The following is a 22,771-nucleotide window of genomic DNA, read 5'->3' as shown; positions in this document are numbered from 1 at the left end:
TCCTAAAGTTCTAGCTCATGTTGACATGAAAGCCCAAGAAAACCTACATTTTAGGTTCCTCAGTAAAAGTAATTTTTTTAAAGACAGGCACCCACTGACTTCTGTTGCTCACCGGCTCTAGAGAAGGAGAAAAGAAAAAAAAAAAAAAGAAAACAGGCTGTTTCAATATGTTGGCATATAAATAGACATAGGAATCTAGTTTAATATACCCAACCTTGAAAAACTGCCAGCCATAACAAATGCTATTACACAGCAGCAAGTCTGTGTGCTGGAGGACGCTCCAGGGAGCTATCTATTAGACTCCTATTCAGGGAAAAGTTTGACTGATGGCCCCATTTCTGATAGTATTTTCCTCTGTCCTGCATATAAATAGTTATGATAGTTAAACTGTTATTCTCAGCTGTAATAGACATACTTGTAGAATTTTTTTGTGTGCTTTTATAAATAAGTTCTTGGAGGAAGATAGCTGTGGCGTGCTCTAAGAGCTCCTTAGCGCATCCTCTATCTCTCTCCTCTCCTGGCCTTTCACTCCCAACTCAGGGTTAACTGATGTGCTAGACTTCAGATTTGGTGGGTGCTTTTTTTTCTTTTCTTAATGAAAAAAATACTCCTAGCATGTTCTATACCCTAAAGGTCTTCATCTGGAAGCATTACCACTGTATTTGGAAACAAAAGGGTGTTCTTGTTCAAGTGTCAGGAAAAAACAACTTATTTCCCTTATATGAGAGCTATGATAACCATGCACATAACCCTCAACTACACCCAGATAGAAGTCAAATAGAGCCTCTTCCTTAGAGCATTAGCCATCACCACTGGTGTGATTACTCAGGATGAAGGTCTACACAGAACACCTATTATCCAAAAACTTTCTCCAGAGGCATCACTTAATTTTGAAAATATTTAGAGAACACATACACTAGAATTCACCCACAGGACTCCTAAAGGCTGATGGTGGATTTCTCCATTACACTTTGCCTACCAGGATGTCAGAAGGGGTGCTGGGAGAAAGAACACCTTCACAAGTCAGAGATTCTTCAGCACACCCAATAAAACCTCTGCAAGATCTAGCCTTCATGAGTTTTCCCCTCACGCCTTTCCTATTGCTTCTCCCCTCCCGTTTCATATTTTGTGCTAACAAGTTCCAATTACTTCCCTTTGATGTGCCTACTCATTACCTTGCAGAAATTAGTGACTAAGCATTCTTAGTCACCTTTCTGTGCCCTTCATTGAAGTCTATAAAGCCACTGCATTTTGCCTCCACTATCTTTTCCAGCCTGTTGAATCTGTTTAGTCTCTCCCTGCAGAGCCAGACCAACCCCTGGACAGCTGTCATGCTCCTCTCTACTTCTAGATCCTTTTCAGAATGACTGTGTGCAGGAGGAGGAATAATTAAATCAACCCCCCCAGTATTAAAAAATTTGGTTCCTTGGGTTTGTACAGTAAGGCGTGTTTTATTCTTTACACCTTGTTTTGTATTTTTTATGGCTATGACTGCGCCAGTGACTCCACAATCTTTCAGTGATCGTACCTAAATTAAAGCCCAGCATTTGTGTACGTAAAGGCATGATGGTCCTCCCTTCTGTTGCAAGACTTCAGTACAGTGAAGGTAGAGATTTATTTTCTTTATATATAAAAATGTTTTTATATATGCAGCTTTTACAGCAGACAAGAAAGTTGGCGTTTGACTTGCCATTGCAAACAGATGTAGGAGTGTGGTACTGCCCTGCATTTTCTCTCTTCCCCCTTTTTCCCTGCTCTCTGTACAGAGCGTTTAAAACAGGAAGGAAAAAGCATTTCATCCGTGCATTTTGAAATGGCCCAACTCACTGAAGTAACCTTGAAGTACTCCTGCTCCCTGCCACACTGCACTTCAACTAGATTTTACTTAGCTGCACAGTGTGAGTACAGGAGCAAACCATACATGTAGGCATGCAGGCCTCCAGAAATCAAAACTTTCCAGTAAAGATTGTTAAAGATCTAACTCTCATTTTACTTTAGCTTTCTTTTAATTCTGTGGATTGTGGTCATCTAGACTAATGTCTCAGTGACCGTACTGCACCTCAGCAGAGTCAGGGTGAGGAAGACCATAGCTCTCTGCACAGGAGAGAATATATTTTCTGGGATAAAGAGCCACACTCCTGTTTCCCAGGTGCTAATGCTTCAGTGTCATCCATTCCGCCTCCAAGAGACAAATAATATGTACCGTCATTGCATCTCACTTTAATGTCTCAGAGGGTACGGAGGAAGGGAGATAGACTTTGAATAAGAAGCTGCCAATACAGGAGGTCACAAGTCACTTATACAGGCAAGTATCCATAAGGTTTGCCCAAATACCGCAGCTTATTTCCTAGTGTATGAAGAGGGCTGTTCTACTGGGTCAATGCAGCACACTGACACAGGGATTAAGGTCTTCAGCCAAGTTTACAGCCTGGGCTCTGAAGCTTAACCTAAGGTTGTCACACATCAGAGCCATGCAGCTGGGGCTGGAAGCCCTTTCTGAAGCTGGCCCAAGTGAAAGTAAGAAATTTCTAGGACTGCATGTCCTCAGCTGGATCTTTTCTTGTTACCTGGCACTTTTCTTCTTTGCTGGCTCTCTTCATAAATGTCAGGAAACTCCTCTTGGCAGTTCAGTGATGATGTTATTGACAGATGCTTTACTATAATCTTTGCCATGCCCTTCAGAGACGGTCAGAGTATCTAAGAGCGCTCTGTGCTTCTCACGTATCCTGATGAGGAAGGAGCAGAGCTAAACCCCCAGGGCACTTCTAACTCCACTTCTGACACACATTCTGTGGATAAATGTGCACTTCAGTGATAAAAGCATTAAGAAAAGACAGTAAGAGCTTTCTACAAAACCTGCCGGTTCTGCCCATGATTGAAGATAGTCTAGCAGGTCAATAAAGTTAGTGGGAAATGGTTTTCCAATACTTAGTTTTCCCTCTCTCTCTTTTTTTCTCTTACCTGTCCCTACCCCAGTATTACTGGACTTGCTGGAAGTCTGAAAATCTTGATATCACTGGCAAGAGCACAGCTACTGCAGCCACTGGAAAAGCGGAAATGAATGGATCTGATAAAACCTTAACCCTACGTATTTTATATAGATATTTAAAACCTGTTCCCATCAGTTGGATCATTTCTTAGGCTCGAGCATGCAGGCTGGTACAAGCCTGTAGGCATTCTCAAAGTGTTGTACATGGTCACAAGGCAGTCCTGCTGCCTTAGCTCAGAGACCCAGGCAGCAGACACAAGCTAGGTAGCATAAAGGACTGAGCTGCCAGGCCCTAGAGGAAAGCAGACTTGCTTGCAAATTTGCTCTGAGCTGGGCTTTAAATCGACGCCTGGAAAACAGATAAACAGATACCAGGTTGGTCAAGTACCTGGGCTAACAGGCCTCCTAACCACAAATACTCACTTCTGAGGAAGAAATGTAATTATTTTTTTTAATTATTTGACCTTGTGACCAGCGCTTGATAAGAATTATAAAATACTATGCTTTTGTCTATGCTCTCTCTGGTTCTCCAGAAACACAGGAGGAGAGCAGGCTTAGCCTGTGGCTGCATGCACACACATTGCAGTCAGATTCAACACTTGTTAAATAAGAGACCAAATCAACAGGGAAATGTTTGGAAGCATCTGAGTGGTTATAACAGAGCAGGAGGAGAGAAAACAAGATCACTAATGAGAACTGTATGTCCCTTTAGTACCAAGCATAATAGGGTTGTTTGCCTCCCAAGACAGCAATTTTTAAAGTCATACCCTCTGTAGAGCAACTTAAACTCTGTTTAAGTGTGCTTCCTCCCACACCAACATTTACGAGCTTTCTACTCAGACTGGATGCTGACACCGTGCTGTGTCTCTACGTACCTGCACGGGATGCTGAGAGCACAGAGAGCGGGGAGCTAAGCCCTTCCACTGGGTAGACATCCTTCAGATCCTGAAGGGAGATGAGGAACATTTACCTCCTGAGGAAAGTGCTGCGGTGTGAGCAGCACTGCACAGCAGCGCTTGTCAGAGGGCACACACAGGGCAGTGTGACTTGGCTTAACCTACAGTGGAAGAGAGCTCAGCCAAGCTGAGTTTTGGGGAGGGTACCCTTCATCCAGGAGAGGGTCTTAAAAAAAAACCAAACCAACCCATCACACCAAAAAATCCCCCAAAGCAAACCTCTTCCACCACAGTCTAGGTTGAAAAGCAATGAGTTAATCATACAGCTTTGCATAAGGGCAAGGCAAGGGCTCCTGCACGTACTCAGCACTGGTGGAGGACATGGGCCCTGTGCTTGCATCAGGGAACAGCAGTCCAAGTGTGGGTGCAGCAGTCTGGAAGGGGGTAAAGCCCAGCAGGCTGAGCTACAAAAGCTTGTCTCTAGGTTCACGTTAAAAATTGTTTTTGCATTCAGGGTGAAACCCCAATTCAGGTCATTGCAGCACCACGCACTTTGAGCTTACCCAACGATGGGCTGAGACAAGCCTGCTCCAGTGCAGGCAAGAGCCTTGTGTGTTTCTCCACCCCCTGCTAACCAGCCCTGGAGCTGCTGTGCTAATGATGCCCCCACAGTTGCTGGCTGTGCTGTGCTTTCCCAAGGAGAGAATGCATCCCCACCTCCTGTTGCTTATCACATTGGGGACCTATTTTTATCTCAGTGGTGTGATGTCTTGAAGCACCAGCAAGGATGCCAGTGGGAAGAGGAGGAAAGCACACGCTGCATGCCAACACCCTGGCTACAGCACAAGTCTGCAAGCAGAGTCAGTAGCACGTCCCCTCCTGAACAGATTGCTTTTTAAAGCCGTAAGCAACAGCATTCTCCAATTTGTTTCCAGAGCTAGTGTGAGCCAGTAACTAAGCGGTACTTCAGCCTTTTCATCAGTCTTCCTCCAACACTGTCACAGTATCAGATGTGGAGAAACATTTAAATGCTTAATAGGCAGGAGGAAGCACATCATTAGGACAGGGCTGTTTGTTTGCCTTGCTTTAAAAGCTTTAAAGAGAGTGCCTCACACAAGACCACAGCTCTGGTTGTACTAAGTACATGCGTAAGAGATTAAGTAACTGACCCTGCCCTGAGAAACTCAGTCCAGAACATGGAAAATTAAAAAAAAAAAAAAAAAGAACAAAACAATACCTTATTCCAAGGATGGTAAGGGGGAGAGAGAGCAGATTAAGCAACATACTCAAGTGCACAGAAAACCTGCACGATCAGCGTCTATGGACCCCTGACTCCTCCACACAAGTCCACTGCTGCTAGCTACAACAGTCTTTCCTCCCTTGTCTCTGGCTCACCAGCTTCCATCTCTGCCCTCTGCCTGCATGTATACACACACACACTCTTCCCAAGACAAAAATCCAGAGTGCTGTGTCCACTTGTATGAAGGTGTTAGGCGACTCGAACTTGTTTGCGGGTTCTACCCAGATCTGCTCCTGAACCAAACCAGTTCCACCACCTTCTGCAAACCAAGCGCTGCAGCCTCTGGCACACGACAGCTCCACACAGTTCTGCCGTCACCCTGCGTGCACATCTTTCCCGTTAGCTTTGTGGGCAGCTTCGCCGGCTGCTCCTGTGCTGAGGCCTCCAGCGCACTGCAGCACGCTCTGTTCAGGAGAGGAGAGGCACAGCATGCTTAGAGACAGTTTAATACAAAACTCAGGAACACTCAGCACGGCCAAACACTTCCTGCAGTAGGAAGGCAATCATATGAAGGTCAGATAAAGGAGCCAATGGTCAGTAACTGGCTCAAAGAGCCCTCAGGGCTTTTAACGTTTTGTATGAAGCCATATGTAAAAGCTGTATGCAATGCTACAGCCTCCACCTCTGAGAAAGATTTACAGCTACAGAGCTGAGCAATTCCCTGCATAAACTGCCTGACCTACAGTAAATCCATGAAAGCCATCAGAGAGTCAGTGGTCAGCAGCCAGTTGTGTTGGTTCCAAGGGTATGGAAGATCTCCAGCCAGCTCCCAGTTTATCTGTGGGGATGGTCTGGCTACCATACAAGTGATAACTTGTTTTGTTAACTGGTTTTAGTTTAGAAGAAAGTTCTCCCCTTAGTCAGCACCTGTACTAACAATTCTGTTAGGTCAATGTGGGACTATGAATGATGCCACAAGGGAGAAAGACCGGCAGCTGCAGCACAAAGCAGGAGAGTCCAAGTGCTCATCTAACCGGAGAGTGGAACATTATCCACAACGTACTCTTTTCTTTAATATATACTTTAATTTCCTGCTCATAACTGCAGCGCACTTCATTCAGGATACAGAAGAAAAAAAACCCAAATTTATTCCTGTTAGCAGAAGTCCTCCATGTTTTACTGGCAGTAACAGAATAAAATATAGGACGGGCAGAAACATGAAAACTCTGTCCAGGATTAGGTCTTTCCTCTTTCTTAAGAAACGCTGTGGGACAATCACAGCTATTCACTAAATGGAGAATTACATACTTGGCTGTACGTGTGCACATGCAGGGAAGGAGGAGGGATAAAGCTCTGGAAGACAAAGGTTTTGCATCAGCAGTTTCCCAGTGCAACTACTTTGAGCCAAAGTGAAACATTTCTCTAGAACGACAAACCAGTTTGTTTAACATGGAAAAAAAGACTTGAGCTAACTGGTGGCTCTCTGAAATCTCTCAAATCCCATCAGTTTAAACAAGCTGAAGTAGTGGGTTTCTCCATGCCAATAAAACTATAAAGCCAAACTCACCTTGACCTGAGGAGCCCCAGCAGGAAAGAAACTTCTGGGAAAGAAGAGAGAGCTGGCACATGGAAGCAGTATGGCAACTCTGGGTTCATGTGGAACACTTCAAATGGGTTTGCTCCCCTCATTTCTCTGCATGAGGGAGCCCCCAGTTTAAGAACAGGGGCCTCTTCCTTTTGTAAGATACCACCACGTTCATGTAATCAATCCTTATCCACTAGCGTATGCTACTCTAGCACTTTCTTTGGTGAAATTTATCCTGCAGGCTTCTGAATATGGTGCTACTTATATCTAGATACACACACAAATTCAGTTTACAGCATTGTCCGAAACTATTCTGCCCAAAGTGTGGGGCTGGTAGGCATTTTCACAAGCTGCCGCTTATTTACTGAGGAAAGTATCTGTCCAAAGATTATATACAATTTGAGAGCAAGAATTGTTAAATACATCTTATGCTTCTGAAAATCCCATTTTAATTTCCAGTAAGCTTTGTTTAGGAGGAAGGTATGAGGAAGAGGAGGAATCGGAGAGTTTCTGGAGGAAATCACCTGGATTTTTTTTCTCTTCCTCTTAAATTGCCTCAAAACCTCAATGCACTTTGGCTGTTTTATACAAAGGGGTTATATTCAGGACAGACAAAGAAAATATTCTCTCAGACAAAGAAAACCCACCTTTCAGCAGCAGTCTTACCCAGTCCAGGAAAATCCTCACCCTTGAATAGACCCCTGCTTTCTTTGTGCTGGCAAAGCCAACACCCTAGCAGACAATGCTGAAGAGTAAATGGTTCGTTTTCTTTGTTGCAAACAAGGGGCCACCAGAACCTCCCTAGGAACTAAAAGAGAGAGGACTCGCATTTATCTTGCTGCTTCCACACTGCTGCAGCTAAGGGAGCTGTCACAGATCATATTTGCCTGAGAAAAAGCCTCTGTGCGAGAACAGGGCACGCAGCTGCTGGTGCAACTCAGCCCTAGCCTGGAATTAAGAGACTGATTTAAAGGTTTGCTTATCAGCAAGGAGTGAAGACTGACCACAGATGAAGACTGAGCACAGGCTGAAGACAAAATGTGATCGAATAGCACTCATTAGTGTTACACATAATTTATAAGTCTGCCATAAGACTGTGGTATTGAGCAGAACCTGCATTTTAGCTTGACAGTGCCTCAGTCAGAATTATTTGCCTTTTATTTACTCAGCTGTTCTCACTTGTTTGCCTCATGATTTCAAGGAGATCAGTTAGCTCTTGAACAGTGCTCTGAATACAAGAGTTTCATAAAACCAATAGAAGTCTTCATAGTTTATCTTGACAAAAGAGTGCTATGAAACGGTTTCCAAGCAAGCTACGATGGGAAGTGTTTCACTGGGATAAGAGCTGAGACTTGGGAAGTGCAAGCAAGGGAAGAACATCCTCTCCTCTGCAGGTCTCATGACAATTATAGTCTAGAGAAAGATTACTAAACTCTGTGGTCCCACTTCCAAGCAACACCGCTCACTGCAATTATCTTCCATACAAGTCAGCTGCATCTATTGCTTTTAAGTACTGTCTAATCCAGGGACAGCAAATTTTTGGAGCTTTTAACTGTCACTTGCTATATGCTGTTCTCCCCTTGTCCTCCCCAGTCCCTTCCCTGAGGTGGTCTGCCTACATCGATATGCAGGCACCTTCAAAGGCACTCACCTTTAGTTTTACCTCACCTGACGAGAGTTCTGGCTTCCCAAAGAAACAAAGCCAGCACAAAGCATCCTGGGTGTGATCCCTCCAGGGTTACTGAAGTAGTAATTTCTCACAGATTTCATTCTCAAGTACAGGCACTTGTGTCTCCTGCAACAGCCTAGATTGGCTCCCATCTGCTCGGCAAATAAATTCAAGGTTATGTCCGGGCAGAAGAATAAAATATGAGATTGAAACGTATGTTCTGCTCATAATAGGCAAACATGCAAAATCAAGAGAGTCACCTACGTCAATGATCCCACATCCAGACACAGTGCAGACGGAAGACCAATAACATCTTGTGCTGCTGGGGAGACACACTGGCCTCAGCAGCGTTGCACTCCAGAGGGACATCTAGCTGTACCAGTGTGATGTCAGAGTCATAACTCAGCATGACAAAGTGGGGATGCACCACGATGGTTTTCACCTGTTTCACCGGTGACCAGGGCAGAGAAGTATGGGGAGGGGAGCTGCCCTCTAAGTGCATCCTGAAAGCATACTTGTAAAGGAAAAGGGCAAGAATCCCACAAGCAATGACCAAGCTCAAAATAAGTCATGAAAAGAATTAAACAAGGTGCAAGGACTTTGAAGACAAATCCCCCACTTCTCCATTTTTTCAGCTAGGAATATTGGTGGGACAGATTACGTAAACCTCCTGAGCCTAGAGCGAAGGCTGACTGTCATTGTGCAAACACAAGCTACTAAGATTTTGCAGAAGGCTAGTGTGAGTCACTTGTGCTTCTTTTCCACATGTATTTCTTTTTCCTCCCCGTTAGGAAGAAAAAGATCAGCAAGATTTTATAGACAGATATATTGCTCAGCACCAGGAGAGTAAGATGCTGAGGACACAGAGTCATCTCTGTTAGATTTTAAGTCTTTTTACTGCTAGTAATAAGAACCAGATATAAAACACACTTCTATAAACTGCAAGTTAGCTGAATGAGACCAGGGTTACTGGATTTCCTTTCTCATTCCTCAACCTGCACTACATATCAGTCATTTTTTGCCTTGCTGTCAACACTCTTTTATCTGTGCACATAGATCTGTTTTGAGAAATACTGTAGGGGCAAATACACCAAAGTCAACATTTTTAGTGTTATTGCTTGGTTTTTCACCTGTTCTGTTGACTTTTTCAGGGCTCTGTCATGGTCTCCTACTGTCAAGAGTCCAGTGCAAGGGTTTATTGGATCTGTATAATGAAAGCAAACATATTGGAGCTACTTACAGTCAGCCATACAGCTTCCTTATTCAGCAGTCATACATCCCTTCTGGCTCTTCTCTAATTAGTCACTTATTCCCAGGACTGCTGAGCAAGAGCTTCTCACCACAACAAATATGTTGCATCAGTTCTGGCTTTGCTATAGCTCTGATAGCAGATAGTCCAATTAACTTTAATGGATCTCCTACAAGCAAGACCAAACTGTTGCCATCTCTAAAATCAGTGATTGTGGAGGAAGGGCAGGAAGAGGGTTTTGTAGAGGTCATGAAGGTGTGAATGTAACTTATAGCTCTCCAGCTGTTTGCACCCCAGCCTGGAGGAGCAGGGGGAGTGCACAGCATGGGGAGAGGAGCAGAGGTGGCCCAGGGACGTGCTAGTCACACTCACAGCTACACACAGTGGGTGGTTGTCAGCAGCTATGTGGGGTTGATGACAGCCCCATGGCACTGGTAGTCTCCAAGGAGCTTCAGGACTGCATACTTCAGTGAGGACTGGAGTCCTCAGCCCCACTAACACACTTGAACAGCTGTAACTGGGGGAAGTCCACAGGTGTCTAAAGAGAGCACTTCAGAGAACAAACAAGGCTTAGGCACTGAAAGCAGGTCTCTTATTCTCTACCTTGTGTCCCTGCTCCCAATAGGCAGTGCATACAATCTGAATGGAGATGATGTACCACATGTATGAAGAATGAGAGATGGGCCACCTGCCTATCCATGCAAGAAGTGAACAAAAGGGGACCTGAGGTCAGAAAGCATCTGCCTCGCTGCATAATCCTTTTATATGTTAGAGGAAAGCTTCTCAGACCAGATCAACTGAGCAGAATTTAATTTCTTTACCTAAGGGGACATCCTTCAGAAGCAACATCAGTGCAGTAGTTAATCCTGAATCTTCTCTTCCTGCCTCCTCTGCCCAAGAAAGGGAATAAGAGGTAGCTCCAACTTGGGTCAATAGCTCTGGCTGTTGCCTCAGAAAAAGTCCCCACTCTGGAAGGGAAAAGTTATTCATCCCTTTAAGCAGCAGTTGACACACATTCATGAAAGCAGAAAGCAACAATAGCAGACTAGCCTCCTGGATCAAGACTCTCCTCTGTAATGAGGCTTTGAAGGGGAATACCAGCCTGACAGAATTAACAAGGCTGCTTGTTTCAGGTAACAGAAGTTAGTAATCTCGTTTCTCAGTGAAGGGAAAAAAACCCAACTTGATTCACCTCCCTTATTCAGGGAAGGGAGCTCTGCCACAAGTAGCTATTCGGTTTTAAAGTTACCGTGACAGAATGCAACAGGATTAGCCTAAAAAATAAGCTCAGGTGTCTAAGAATAGATGCAGATGATGCAGACATTGTTAGACACAGCAAGCATCTCTCTACTAACCTGAATGAAGAAAAGTGAGCGAGGCTCTGAACTTTCTGGAGCTGTTCTCCTCATCACTTTCAAAACGTACTAGCATGGTATTCCCTGGACTTGGCACTGGCTGGGAGTCGAGAATCTACAAAGATTAGCTGTGGGAATGAACAAGAAGCTGTATTTCTAAGGTAAGAAATGTCATCCTGTAAACACTTGCAGCTTTAGCTAATCTAGGTTTCTAAAAAAAAACAAAGCCCTAGAGTCTTGGTGGCTTTCTGATTAAAGCAAGAACTTTTGCAGAGAAGGCACCTGCAAAGCAATGCTTACCAGTAAGTAATAGCAGCCAGAATTAATCTACTACAGTTATGCTACAGGTACACAAAAGTAATGCTAATTTTCTCATAGTAGAATTACAAGTAATCTTCAACAGACAGTGTGAATGCCCTTCATTGCACACACACACACACACACACACACCCCTACTTGAGAATTGCATTTGCCACCATTGAGGGGTGCAAGCAAAGTCTCTCTTGAGTGGTTTACATGTAAACGTTGAGGACCTACAGAGCAGCTGCTAGACTTTTCTTCCTATTGAAGGCGCTCAGTTTGCATAGCATCTGGAAGTCCCATAATTGCAGCTGGATAGGAAACTTGCACTTTATTCCAGAGGAGCTTTCCTGTAAGAATCTGAATTTCCGATGGCAAAGCTGTGCTGGAAAGCATTGAGTGAAATGTTCTGAGATGCTGAAAGCTCTCCCCTGAAAGATTCCAGATCCAAATTTGTCAGCCTTCTTCCCCCCACTTAAATACTCCTTTTCCAATGGAAACCAGATTTCTTTTCAAGGGAACTGTAGTGTTAACACTTATTCAGCATTTGGTAAACACATGCAATTAAATTACCACTGCAAAATAGATGGAGAAAAAATAGAAGCAATTTGCCAAAGACCACTTGTCAGTGGCAAACCCAGGACAGTTCAAGCCTTTTACCAAGCTTATTTGGTATAAAGAAAAGAGCACCAGCCCCTCCATCACTCTACACTGCCTTTTGCTTTACATACAGGCCTGTAAAGAGGTAGCCAGAATTCAATTCAAATATCTTCACTCTGAGCACCAGATTGCTTTTTACCTTAAGAATATCTATCAAGCTCTACTAAAATGAGTGTGGTGCCTGGAAGCCATTTCCTAAAAAAAGATGGGGTGTAATCACATGCTTTCATTTCATCCAAGTAGCAGGAACACCTGGAAATATAGATGTTCAGGGGGGAAAAAAAGGAAAGTTAAAAACATTTATTTAACTAAAGTTAAATTTTTTTAATATATTGATAAAACTGAGGCAGATTTAAAGTGAAGAATTAAAAAATATTTCTTTCTGAAAGCATGGGAAAGCAATGCCTCAGGTTAGCAATTTTTTTGTTAATGAAATTCCAACAGAATTAGTTCAATTCATAAAGAATTCATATCCATTTCAGTGGAATTATACACCCATCAACAACCACTCTTTCACTCTGCCTTACTTTGAACATTTATCTCCTTTAGTAACACTTAGATCAAAGTTGCTCTTGCTCTCTCCTTTGATAGAGAGATGAAAAGTGGAGGCCTGATCCAGCAGCACACACTTGTGTGCTCTGCAGCAGAGCATGAACCATGGTCCTACATCCAGCCCCACAACACTAGCTGGCTCTCCATGAGAAAGCATGGCCTTGGACCAGGATGTGGAATCTCTTACACCAATGGCATATTTGGCTGCATCATGATGGGCAAGGCAGATGGGTGAGCCTCAAGGCTACTGCAGAAACGCTTATATAGCCCTTTCAGTAGTACTTAGTACCATGTTACCAGAAAGGGAGTATTTTGGTGATAAAACACACCTGTTTCCACATGGGATTTCTAATTTAACACTGAAACAATTAGTGCTCAAACAACTGGTTTTCTTCTTCTTCATCACTATAAACACTTACTGCATCATAAATGCAGCCCAGGCTAAGTTCCTCAGCAAAGTCTTCAAACTCCTGCTGCAAAGAGGACAAGCAAGAGGGAATCAAGACTGGAACACTTACTCTTCTTAACCAGGGACTGGAGAAGAGCTAAATTTCAGAGGAATTTCAACATGGCATCTCCAGGTGACTGTGTCACATTTTGCATCAGTCTGCAACAAGTCTGTTGGCAATCTTGGCCTGACTACTCCCTTCTACGCAGGGCTACAGACAGGCCTGCAGAGGATAAGGCTGGCCTAAGTTTTGCCTTAAGGGATTTCAACTGTCATCTTTACTGCAACACGCAATATTTGAAGGGTCAGTGTCCTATATGGAGTGACCTTCCAAGAGTTTTTCCTTCGAGCATGGAGAGTAGGTGACTTTTCCTTTGTTTTGTTTTTAATCCAGATTACAAATTCTCACAACAACAATAGGCCTGCACACCCTTGAGCTTCCCTAGGTTTAACACTGTGTTTCCACCCCTTAGCCAAGGCAGTAGGGGAGGAGAGATGTTGCTGCTTTGAACAATGTAAGATGGTGACGTGACTCACCATGGGCTGAGATGAGCTTGGTGGGTTCTTGCTGCACACAAGTAGCAGCAACAGGCTGGTAGTGTGAGTGGGAACTGTTGTCACACAACCCGTGCACAATATGAAAAACACCTTGCTACAGGGCTAAGGAGTAACTTGGGTGTTTTGGCATTGCCTTGAGGAAAAAGCGGACTATATTTCTTGCAATGTGATCTCTACTTTCCCTTTACCCCTAAATGTTTGTGCTGGATTTCAAGATAAAGTTGTGTTGAGATGCGATGGGTGCCTATGGACTTCAAGCACTTACAACAGTCACAGCCCCTCCATTCAGGAGTTCAGAGGTGACGTCTAATTGACAAAATATGCCCTGCAAAGAATCAGTGACCTGGAAACCTTACAATTTACAGTCTTGCATGTCACAGATGTTTCTGGCAGGATTTTATTGAATCTATCCTCTGAACAGTTCTTAGTGCAGAGGTTTAAGCGCAGTTTCTCCTTTTATTACCTTTACGACATACTCTGCTGGAGCCTCAATGAGCCAGTGGCACTTTGTGTTCCTGGGATACAAGCCAGGGTAATTAGCAGCATCAATCTTCCCCTCTTCCACTAACATTGCAACACTCCCACATCCCGAACCTGCAATACGCAGATGAGAAAGGAGACAATTTAGCAGATGGGATTATATGGTACTTTTAATAAACCCAAATCAAGAACATGATTTTTAAGGAACCCAGGCACACTAAGGATAGTTGTTATTTTAAGGGGGTCAGGAAAGAGGGGAAAGGCATTTCTACAGCACAGATGAGGTCACCTGCTGCAGAGTCCTTAAGGACAGCCATGAAGGTGAGCTCAAAGCCACAGCCAGTGTTGCTCCCAACAGAAACAAATGTAATGGTGGTCTGGTCTGACCCGGCCAGCAGTGGGGCTGGGAATACATTCACACAGGATTTCCTGAGAGAGACAAGGAGTTGGTGGTAAGGTGGGCTGAACGTATGTTTATTCAGGCAAATCTCATGGTGGTTTGTTAGGCTAGAGCCTGTCGGGAAGGTCTCTTCTTACATTGAGTGGAGGGACTATTTGGTTTTCATTATCTATAAAATATTTAGAGGTGGTAGAGAAAAACGGAGGAGATAGAACTTAATCCAAAACAACCATATGAACAACAAAATATACCCAGAGGATGAACTGCATAGACTAAGGATTAACGTTATTATCAACACATTGCCATTAGTACTAAATTAGAGTGGAGAGGCAGCTGGTTTTTGCAGGAAATATTTACTCTCTATTGGTTCAGTATTAAGTGCACCTTACAAAGGCACAACAGGCCACATTTCTTTTAGTCTCATTGGTGCAGTTACCCAATAATCTGCGTCCTTGTTGCACCATAGAACCAATTTTGAATGAAGGAAGAGCTAGCCTTTGAGCTGTCTCTCCACTGCACATGACATCTGCTGGCTCTGCTAACACATCAGAAACTTGTCTGGACACACACCAGCTAAGCAAGGCTAAGCACTAGTTATTCCGATACCCAGGGTCCATAAGAGTAAAATAGGTATATTGGAAACAAGGCAGAGGGGCACAGATTTCTGTACAGCTAAAAGACATTTTTGAGATGCCCACCACACTGCACTAAATGCCAGCACAAACATGAACATGTCCTTCAGTCCCACCTGCACTGCTCCGTTTGGGTGCTGTCTCTAGAATCACAGTGCAAAATACAAAAGGCTTCTCAAAAGCCAGCTAGATTTGCTGTTCTTCACGACAACAAATGAGAAGTTATACCCAGTAACCCTCACTCCAAGGCACCCAGACTTACTGATCAGCTCTCTTCCATTTGAATAGAGGGACACATAATCACAGTTACATCCAGCTTGGTACTCTACATCTGATTTGGTGAAGTGCATCAAGATGATCTTGTCCTCTGGCACTGTTATATTCCAGGTGCACAGGCTAGAAGCAAGCAATAGTAAAGGCATGTATCTGCATGGGTGAGCCTGGCCCTTGTCAATCCCACTGTGGGCTGGGAGTCCCCAGCAACTGCTTTTTTGCAATCACGCACCAGAAGCTGACAACTGATGTCACCAGCTCCATCTGGTAAATTTTATCATCTTCCCCCTTGGCATAAGCCATCTGGGAAGAGAGTTACCAATAGCAGAGCACTGCTGTGAATTTGCTCAGCCCTAGCTGGGGACCGACACTTCCTTATAGTAGTAATAGCTTTGTGCTGTGCAACTGGCACACCACCAGCCCAGTCCACCTCCTTCCCCTGCCTCCTGAAGGAGCTGAAAGCTTCTTTGTGTGAGCTGAACATCAATATGGCCAGACCAAAGGGTAAAGGTTATCAGAAGTAGTCAACATGGATTGACCAAGGGAAGATCATGCTTGATCAACCTGATAGCCTTCTATGGTGGCATGAGTGGCTGGATAGATTAAGGGAGAGCAGTGGATGTCATGATGTCATTTACCTCAACTTCAGCAAGGCTTTTGACACTGTCTCCCATAACAACCTCATAAGTAAGCTTAGGACATGTGGGTTAGATGAGTAGACAGTGAGGTGGATAGAAAACTGGCTCAACAGCAGAGCTCAGAGGGTTGTGATCAGTGGGGCAGAGTCTGGATGGAGGCCTGTCACCAGTAGTGTTCCCCAGGGATCTGTGCTGGGTCCAGTCCTGTTCAACCTATTCATCAGTGACCTGGATGAAGGGACAGAGTGTAACCTCAGCAAGTTTGCAGATGATACCAAGCTGGAGGGAGTGGCTGGTACACCAGAAAGCCGTGCTGCCATTCAGCAGATCTGGACAGGCTGGAGAGCTGGGCTGAGGTGAACCTCATGAAATTCAACAAAAGCAAGTGCAAGGTCCTGCACCTGGGGACAAACAACCCCCTGCACCAGTACAGGTTGGGGGCTGACCTGCTGGAAAGCAGCTCCACTGAGGAGCACCTGGGAGTGCTGGTGGACATCAAGCTGACCATGAGCCAACAATGTGCCCTTGTGACCAAGAAGGCCAATGGTATCCTGAGGTGCATTAAAAAGAGTGTGGCCAGCAGGTCAAGGAAGGCTATTCTCCCCCTCTACTCTGCCCTAGTGAGGCCACATCTGGAATACTGTGTCCAGTTTTGGGCTCCCCAGTTCAAGACAGGGAAGTACTGGAAAGAGTCCAGCAGAGAGATACCAAGATGATCAAGGGACTGGACCATCTCCCTTATAGAAGGCTGAGACACCTGGGTCTGTTCAGCCTGGAGAAGAGAAGACTGAGGGGGGACCTTATCAATGCTTATAAATATCTAAAGGGTGGGTGTCAAGAAGATGGGGCTGAACTCTTTTTCAGTGGTGTCCAACGACATAACAAGGGGCAATGGGCACAAACTGGAACACAGGAAGTTCCACCTAAACATGAGAAAAAACTTCTTTACTGTGAGGGTGACAGAGCACTGGAACAGGCTGCCCAGGCAGGTTGTGGAGTCTCCTTCTCTGGAGACATTCAAAACCCACCTGGATACAGTCCTGTACACCCGACTCAAGGTGTACCTTCTCAAGCAGGGGCATTCAACAAGATGATCTCCAGAGGTCCCTTCCAACCCCTACCATTCTGTGATTCTGTAAAGGGTACAGAATCTGTATTACAAACAGACTTCATGTCTTCCTGCCTTCCCCTGCAGTGTTATTCTGCCCAGCAAGCATAGCTGGGGATTGGCATTGCAAGGAACGCACAGCTGCTGTTGTCCAGACACTACTGAAAGCCTGGACCAGCAGTGGTCAGAGCTTCCACACCCTGGGAAACACCTTGGTGGCTGCCCCACGAAAAAAATCAGTGTTTGGCTACTACAGCCAAACTACAGTTACCTGTTGTCAGGGTAGTTATTCTCCAAAGCCTGGGGGCACCAAATGCAGCCACTTTCTCCAAAGAGCAGGACACATTTGGAACTGCATTCTGCTGGCTCAGGGAGAGAAAAGGGTTGTATGAAGTATTACAGTACTGGCACTATTGGTCAAGGCATGGGCTATGGCACTGCAGTTGTTCGAAACACAAAGTGCTTGACATGCAGCTGAGAGAAGCCTCGGATAAGAGCACACAATTTCTTTCCCAAAGTCCTACCTAAAAATCCCCAAAAGCTTTCAGGAGTTGTCACACTGACACAGTGGGCTCACATTCATTCAGCCTTTTAAAAGCTGATGTGGCTATTCCAAGCTCACTTTTAATGAAGCGCCTCTTTTATGTTGGCCTTCCCTTGATCCTCTATGGGCATTTGGTCTGTGTGAATCCCAATAGCTCTGCTTTACAAAGGGTAATGCACCCACTTTGTAGCCATGTGGCTTCTGCTTCTTGCAGTTATTGCTCCCAATTAAAAGGCACCTTCTTAAGCTGCAGACAGTCCTCCTTTAAAAGCATAATCATTAAGGATCCCTAGTAAAGCCATAATAGGTTGAGGTGTTGCTATTAACTAATACCCAACTTTGATGGTTATGACAGAAATAACACCATCTCTTTAATAACTTGTATTACCCCTGTAATCACCTGCACAGAAAAATACAAGTGGCTGGCAGGGAGTTGCTAGACCTGTGCCTAGCTATAAAAGACACTTCTGATAAGCCACTAAAACTGCGCCGCTTAATACAGTGCCCCTCTTCCCATACACACTCAAAGTTGTATTTGATGAGGAGATAACCCCAGATCAATCCTGCATGCCGTTTCAAGAGCACAACAGCAGTTCAGATCTCGAGCTGGCAAGCACTCAAAGCAGGCTTTTATTAGAGCAGGGCTGGTATGCAGCACTCAAGGGACACCTTGCCAGGCTGGAAGGGCTGCATTCAGTCAGAAAGAGGGCAGCCTGAGTAGCCTTCTGCTTTTCCTTCAGAGAATGCAGGGGTCAGACTTGCTATTGTAACAGAGTTTCTGAAGGGGGGGCTTATCTGTTTTAAGCTTTAGTTTTGCCATCCCTAATTAAAAGATTATATAAATTGCTGCTGATGCAGAAGCTGGAAATTAAACAGAATTGCTCTGGGTGGAGGGGAGGGAGGCAGTAATAGCAGGGCAATTTGGGTCGCTACAGTGCTGAACAGACAGGAGAGGAAAAAAATCCTCCCAATTCTTATACCTACCTGGTGCCATGTGCTGGGCTATGAAATGCACAAATGCAGCCACCCAAAAGAAGATGTCTGGTGAGCCCCAAGCCATGGTGCTTCCCTTGAGGGTATCCCATCCTCTGGCACAATTGACCACCCAGGACACCACGCTGGCCAGAGTCCAGGTACCACCAGTCCTCAGACATGCAAGGGGGCCTCCAGAGTCACCCCTTCCACAGCCCATTGGGGAAGAAAGGTGCCATTTGTTCCTGTGCCAGCATCACCAACCTTCGAGTGTTGCACGACAGAGCAGTTTTACTGCAGAAGCCAACACAACCTTGTTTGCTTCTCTCCAGTCACAGGGGCCTGGCACCATCCCTGCTCATTCAGTTGTGCTTGTTTAATCTAAAACGCACAAATCTAAGCTCTGTTGTTTCACTCCCCTGATCTGACTTGCAGTTTGGCACCCTGTCCTTTCCCATACACAAACCACTTTTTTCCATGAAAAATGAAGAAATGAAAGCCATTTCACTAACATCATCTGCAGCACTGCTTTGAAAATGTTCACACAAGGTATAACAGAGGGCAGAGAGCTTCCTAAGCTCTCTCCAATATTCATGCAAGTAAACCCCAAGGGGTTAATTGTCAGCCTGGTCAGCAGCCTTCCCTAGGGCAGGGCAAGGCTGGCCCCACTCACGCTGTTAAGACCGACACAAGAGGGTTTGGCACTGAGCAAACTCCTCTACAGCAGCCCATGGCCCAGTGGGGCTGTCCGAGTGAAGGTGTCAGAAGGCTTGACTCTAAGTGGACATTGAGGGAAGGGTGGACACTGCCTTCTTTCCAAGCTCCTGGTAGCATTGTCCGTGCCAGGCTCCCTTGGCCATTGCCTGAATTCCCACCACTGAAGGTCCCCCTTCTTTGCAGCAGAGATGGAGGTTCTGCTGTTAGCAATGCCCTGGGCAGGTCTAGGCAAGGGTGCAGTCATGCTTCAGTCTCCTGTCCACATCCATACTCCCAGGCACAAAAGACTCCTCTTGCCTTTGTCATCCTGAAGCTCCTTGTAAAACCCTTGCTCAGCAAAGTGCTGACAGCACTGTCAGTGCTGCTGCTTCCCTTTCTCTGCAGGAGAGGTGAAGGTTTGTGGGTGGACAGGACAAGCCTGCTGCCCAGCAGGAGCCAGGGCAGACAAGCTGTTACCTTGCACACACCCCTTCCACCATCAGGAAAGCCAGCGCACAGCATGGATCCTTGCACAGGCAGCTGGTTCATGCCCCTCAGCAGCATGCTGCAGGTCTAGCTGTCAATGAGGGGCAGCTTCATGTCCTGCAGGACAGGAGCCAGCACCCCAGCTGCTGTGGGAGCAACCAGGCCACATCCAGCATCACTGCTCACTGCAGACAGTTCACTGCTCCAGCTGAATAATAGCCAACAGCCCCGTCTCCTGGGAGCTGCATCCACCCCTTCCCCAACACCCCAGCAAGAGCAGCTGGGGGACCCCACACCATTTGCTTGCCTGGTTTTGAGGCAGTTTGGGAGGACTAAACACAGGCATCCAGCTAGGCAAGTAATGCATTGGTTTGCCCCCAGCCAGTGCAGAAAGAGGTGGCTCAAAACAGGGTCAGAGCAGGTCATTCCTCTGCTGGTTGGACAACGGGCATTCCTTTCTTCTCCCAGGCACTGTACTACAGGGTTGGAGACTTTCAGGGGCCAGGGCAAAGCCCCAGCAAGCTGCTAGTGTGAGAGACCAGACTTGGCTGGGAGAGAGCATGCTCTCTCCCAGGAGGGCTGCTGAGGAGTGGAAGACAGGCAAGTCTCCTCTGTCTCCTCTACTGTGGATGAGCCCCAAACCACTGGGGATGTACAAATTAAAAGTAACGTTCACAGACATTCTCATCTCCTTTAAAAATCTGCCAAAACTCAAGCAAGGGCAATTCCTTTGAGGAAACAGAGTTCTGATACCTAGAGGACAGGGTATAAAAGAACATACATTTTTAAGTACAAGGGTACTATTCCCACTTTTGTAACACCTTGTAAGGACAACTCTGCTTGTGAGAGGCTCTGATATGCACGCATGAATATGCAGAGCAGCACTGCAAAGTGCAACCTTCCTAATGTTCTCCAAGGTCCCATGCTGCAGAAAAATGCTGATCTGCGCATCCCCACAGGGGCTGGCCATCTGACAAGCAGAGGAGACCTGATGAGCAAAGGGGTACTTGAAATTTTCATCTGGCAGGAGTCACCTTCTCTTGCATTTCTCTTTCTGAAAGAAAGTGGCTCCTCTTCCTTATCCATTACCCTTTATTCCTGCAGCTGTGACCAGAAGACCCTGCCATCTGACTCACCCTCAGATACCTTGCCCCAGCCACTAGCCACTCGCCGTGTCCCAGTCTGGAAGTCTTCATTCTGTGGGGAAGGCGGATGGACTGAACCTTGTCCCCTACAGAAGAAAGGGTGCACAAATGAGCACGTGAACCCCATGCTTCCAGTAGCATATCTGATTTACAGATACAGACAGCATCCTTCAAGTCACACTGTTCCATTTCTTCCCTTCCTAAAATACCAGTCACATGTGGGTATCTATAAAATGGGAATACAAACTGAAGGTAGTCACATGTAATCGAATTTATACATGAGGCAAATTCAGAGAGAGATCAGGAAGGTTGTTAGCTGTCTTTGAGTGTTAATTAAGCAGAAGGATACTTGGGAAGGGGACAAAAGAAGAGGACAAACAGCATGGCAGGGACCAGGAAAGGAAAGCAAGTTGCCTCTGTATCAATTTCATGCAGCATGGAAACCAGAGAGTACTTGGGAAACTCTTTACTGCATTTTCCCCAAAGACCAGTGGTGATCAGACCAGAAGTTATGCAGGACGTGAAAAATTCAGCTCAGTTCAATCCAGACTCTTATTGGTTAGTTTTTTCTTGATATTGGGAGAAAAATGGATTACAGTTCTCCTTGCCTGCCCTGATCGGGCATTGGCAGTGCCCAGCCTTCAGATGGGCTGAGCAGGGAGCCCTGTAGTTTCCTCAAGGGTTGTCCATACAGCGCAGATGCTGTCAAGCCCAGTTCATGCCTAGAGACATACCTGCGTAGCTGCAGAGTACAGGCACACAGGCAGCCCTGAAGCAGCCTTCCTCACGCTGGCTGCCAGGATGTCTGAGCCCTGAAATGAACATTTCTTGGGTCTTATTTCCCTTATTCCTGCCATTATGAGCAAACTGTAATGCTATCACCATCTGAGCCAGTGATTTGAGACATGACAGTGACAGAAGGTTATTTTATGTTGGCTCATCTGCCATCTGATGGTCACAGGCAGTCATGGCCAGTTGGCTGTAACCCATCGTAGCTCTATATAACTCAGGGAATTGCCTTTGAAAAGCTTAGGAAGTTAGAGACTTGTGCCACTTCCCTAACTCTGGCACCCTGAAATTACCTTCAGAGCCTTTGCCTGCAGAAATACCTGGAGCAGGAAGGTTTCAACCAAGCCTGCTTCTCAGTGGGCAGGACCCTTGCAGCCCAATGCTAGCTAATAGCCCAGGGCTACAGCCAAGAGGAAGCTGATGGCTTCCCAGCAGCTAGCCGAGAGCTAGCATTGGCATAACTGGGCTGACAGAAACTGCACTGGTACTGCTTGTGTGAGGGGAACACAAGGGCACACAGGAATTTGGTGCACAAAGAAAGCATGGGTGTAGCCACAGCACAGACCCTGACCGAGGGATAAACTTCTGGGACAATTAATCAAAGCCTAGGACAAGAATTAACCCAATTGTGAGGGGGTGTTTCTCTAGCATAGAGAGCATGGGAAGGGAAGGAAGAGGGGTGTTTTTTCTGGACCAGCGCCAGAAAACCAAATCAACCAAAGACAAGGCCTTTGCCTGCATAAAGCATGCTCCTGCAGCAGCAGCTCATCCCCTTGGGCTCCCACTTACTGTACTGGGCCAGGGCTGCAGGGCCACGTCACAATTCATGTAGTGCAGCCAGTCGAACGTGGGATGGATGATGATATGAGGATGCTCTGTTCCTGCATGTCTGCCCACTGGAGTTGACAGTCCCCTGCTGTCACCACCAGGCTCTTCAGGAATTTCCTGGTGGGGGAAAAAAAGAAAAACAATGCCAGGGTGATGAAAGAAGGGGGGCTGCTGCCACAAAGCAAACCCTGACACTGAGTCTGCAACCCCACAGTGTGCTCCTGTCCCGGGAACTGGGGCTAGCCTTCAGTAACAGGACTTTCAGCCAGGCTGATTTCA

General features: G+C 45.8%; 1 protein-coding gene across 1 annotated transcript; it reads right to left on the bottom strand.

Moving 5' to 3' along the window:
- Nucleotides 1-5,499: 5,499 nt before the first annotated feature.
- Nucleotides 5,500-21,002, bottom strand: OVCH1 (ovochymase 1). The gene is given in 18 exon segments (XM_064463000.1): nucleotides 5,500-5,589; nucleotides 8,379-8,466; nucleotides 8,468-8,531; nucleotides 8,640-8,728; nucleotides 8,730-8,893; nucleotides 9,510-9,557; nucleotides 9,559-9,583; nucleotides 10,001-10,092; nucleotides 12,015-12,018; nucleotides 12,877-12,968; nucleotides 13,965-14,095; nucleotides 14,271-14,384; nucleotides 15,276-15,409; nucleotides 17,304-17,394; nucleotides 18,561-18,754; nucleotides 18,862-18,929; nucleotides 19,722-19,873; nucleotides 20,867-21,002. Coding segments are annotated over 18 exon segments (1,776 nt in total).
- Nucleotides 21,003-22,771: the final 1,769 nt, after the last annotated feature.

The sequence above is a fragment of the Phalacrocorax carbo genome, chromosome 1, assembly GCF_963921805.1.
Source record: "Phalacrocorax carbo chromosome 1, bPhaCar2.1, whole genome shotgun sequence".
Lineage (NCBI taxonomy): Eukaryota > Metazoa > Chordata > Aves > Suliformes > Phalacrocoracidae > Phalacrocorax > Phalacrocorax carbo.
The sequence above is the reverse complement of the archived record's forward strand: the minus strand, read 5'-3'. Positions and strand labels throughout refer to the sequence as shown.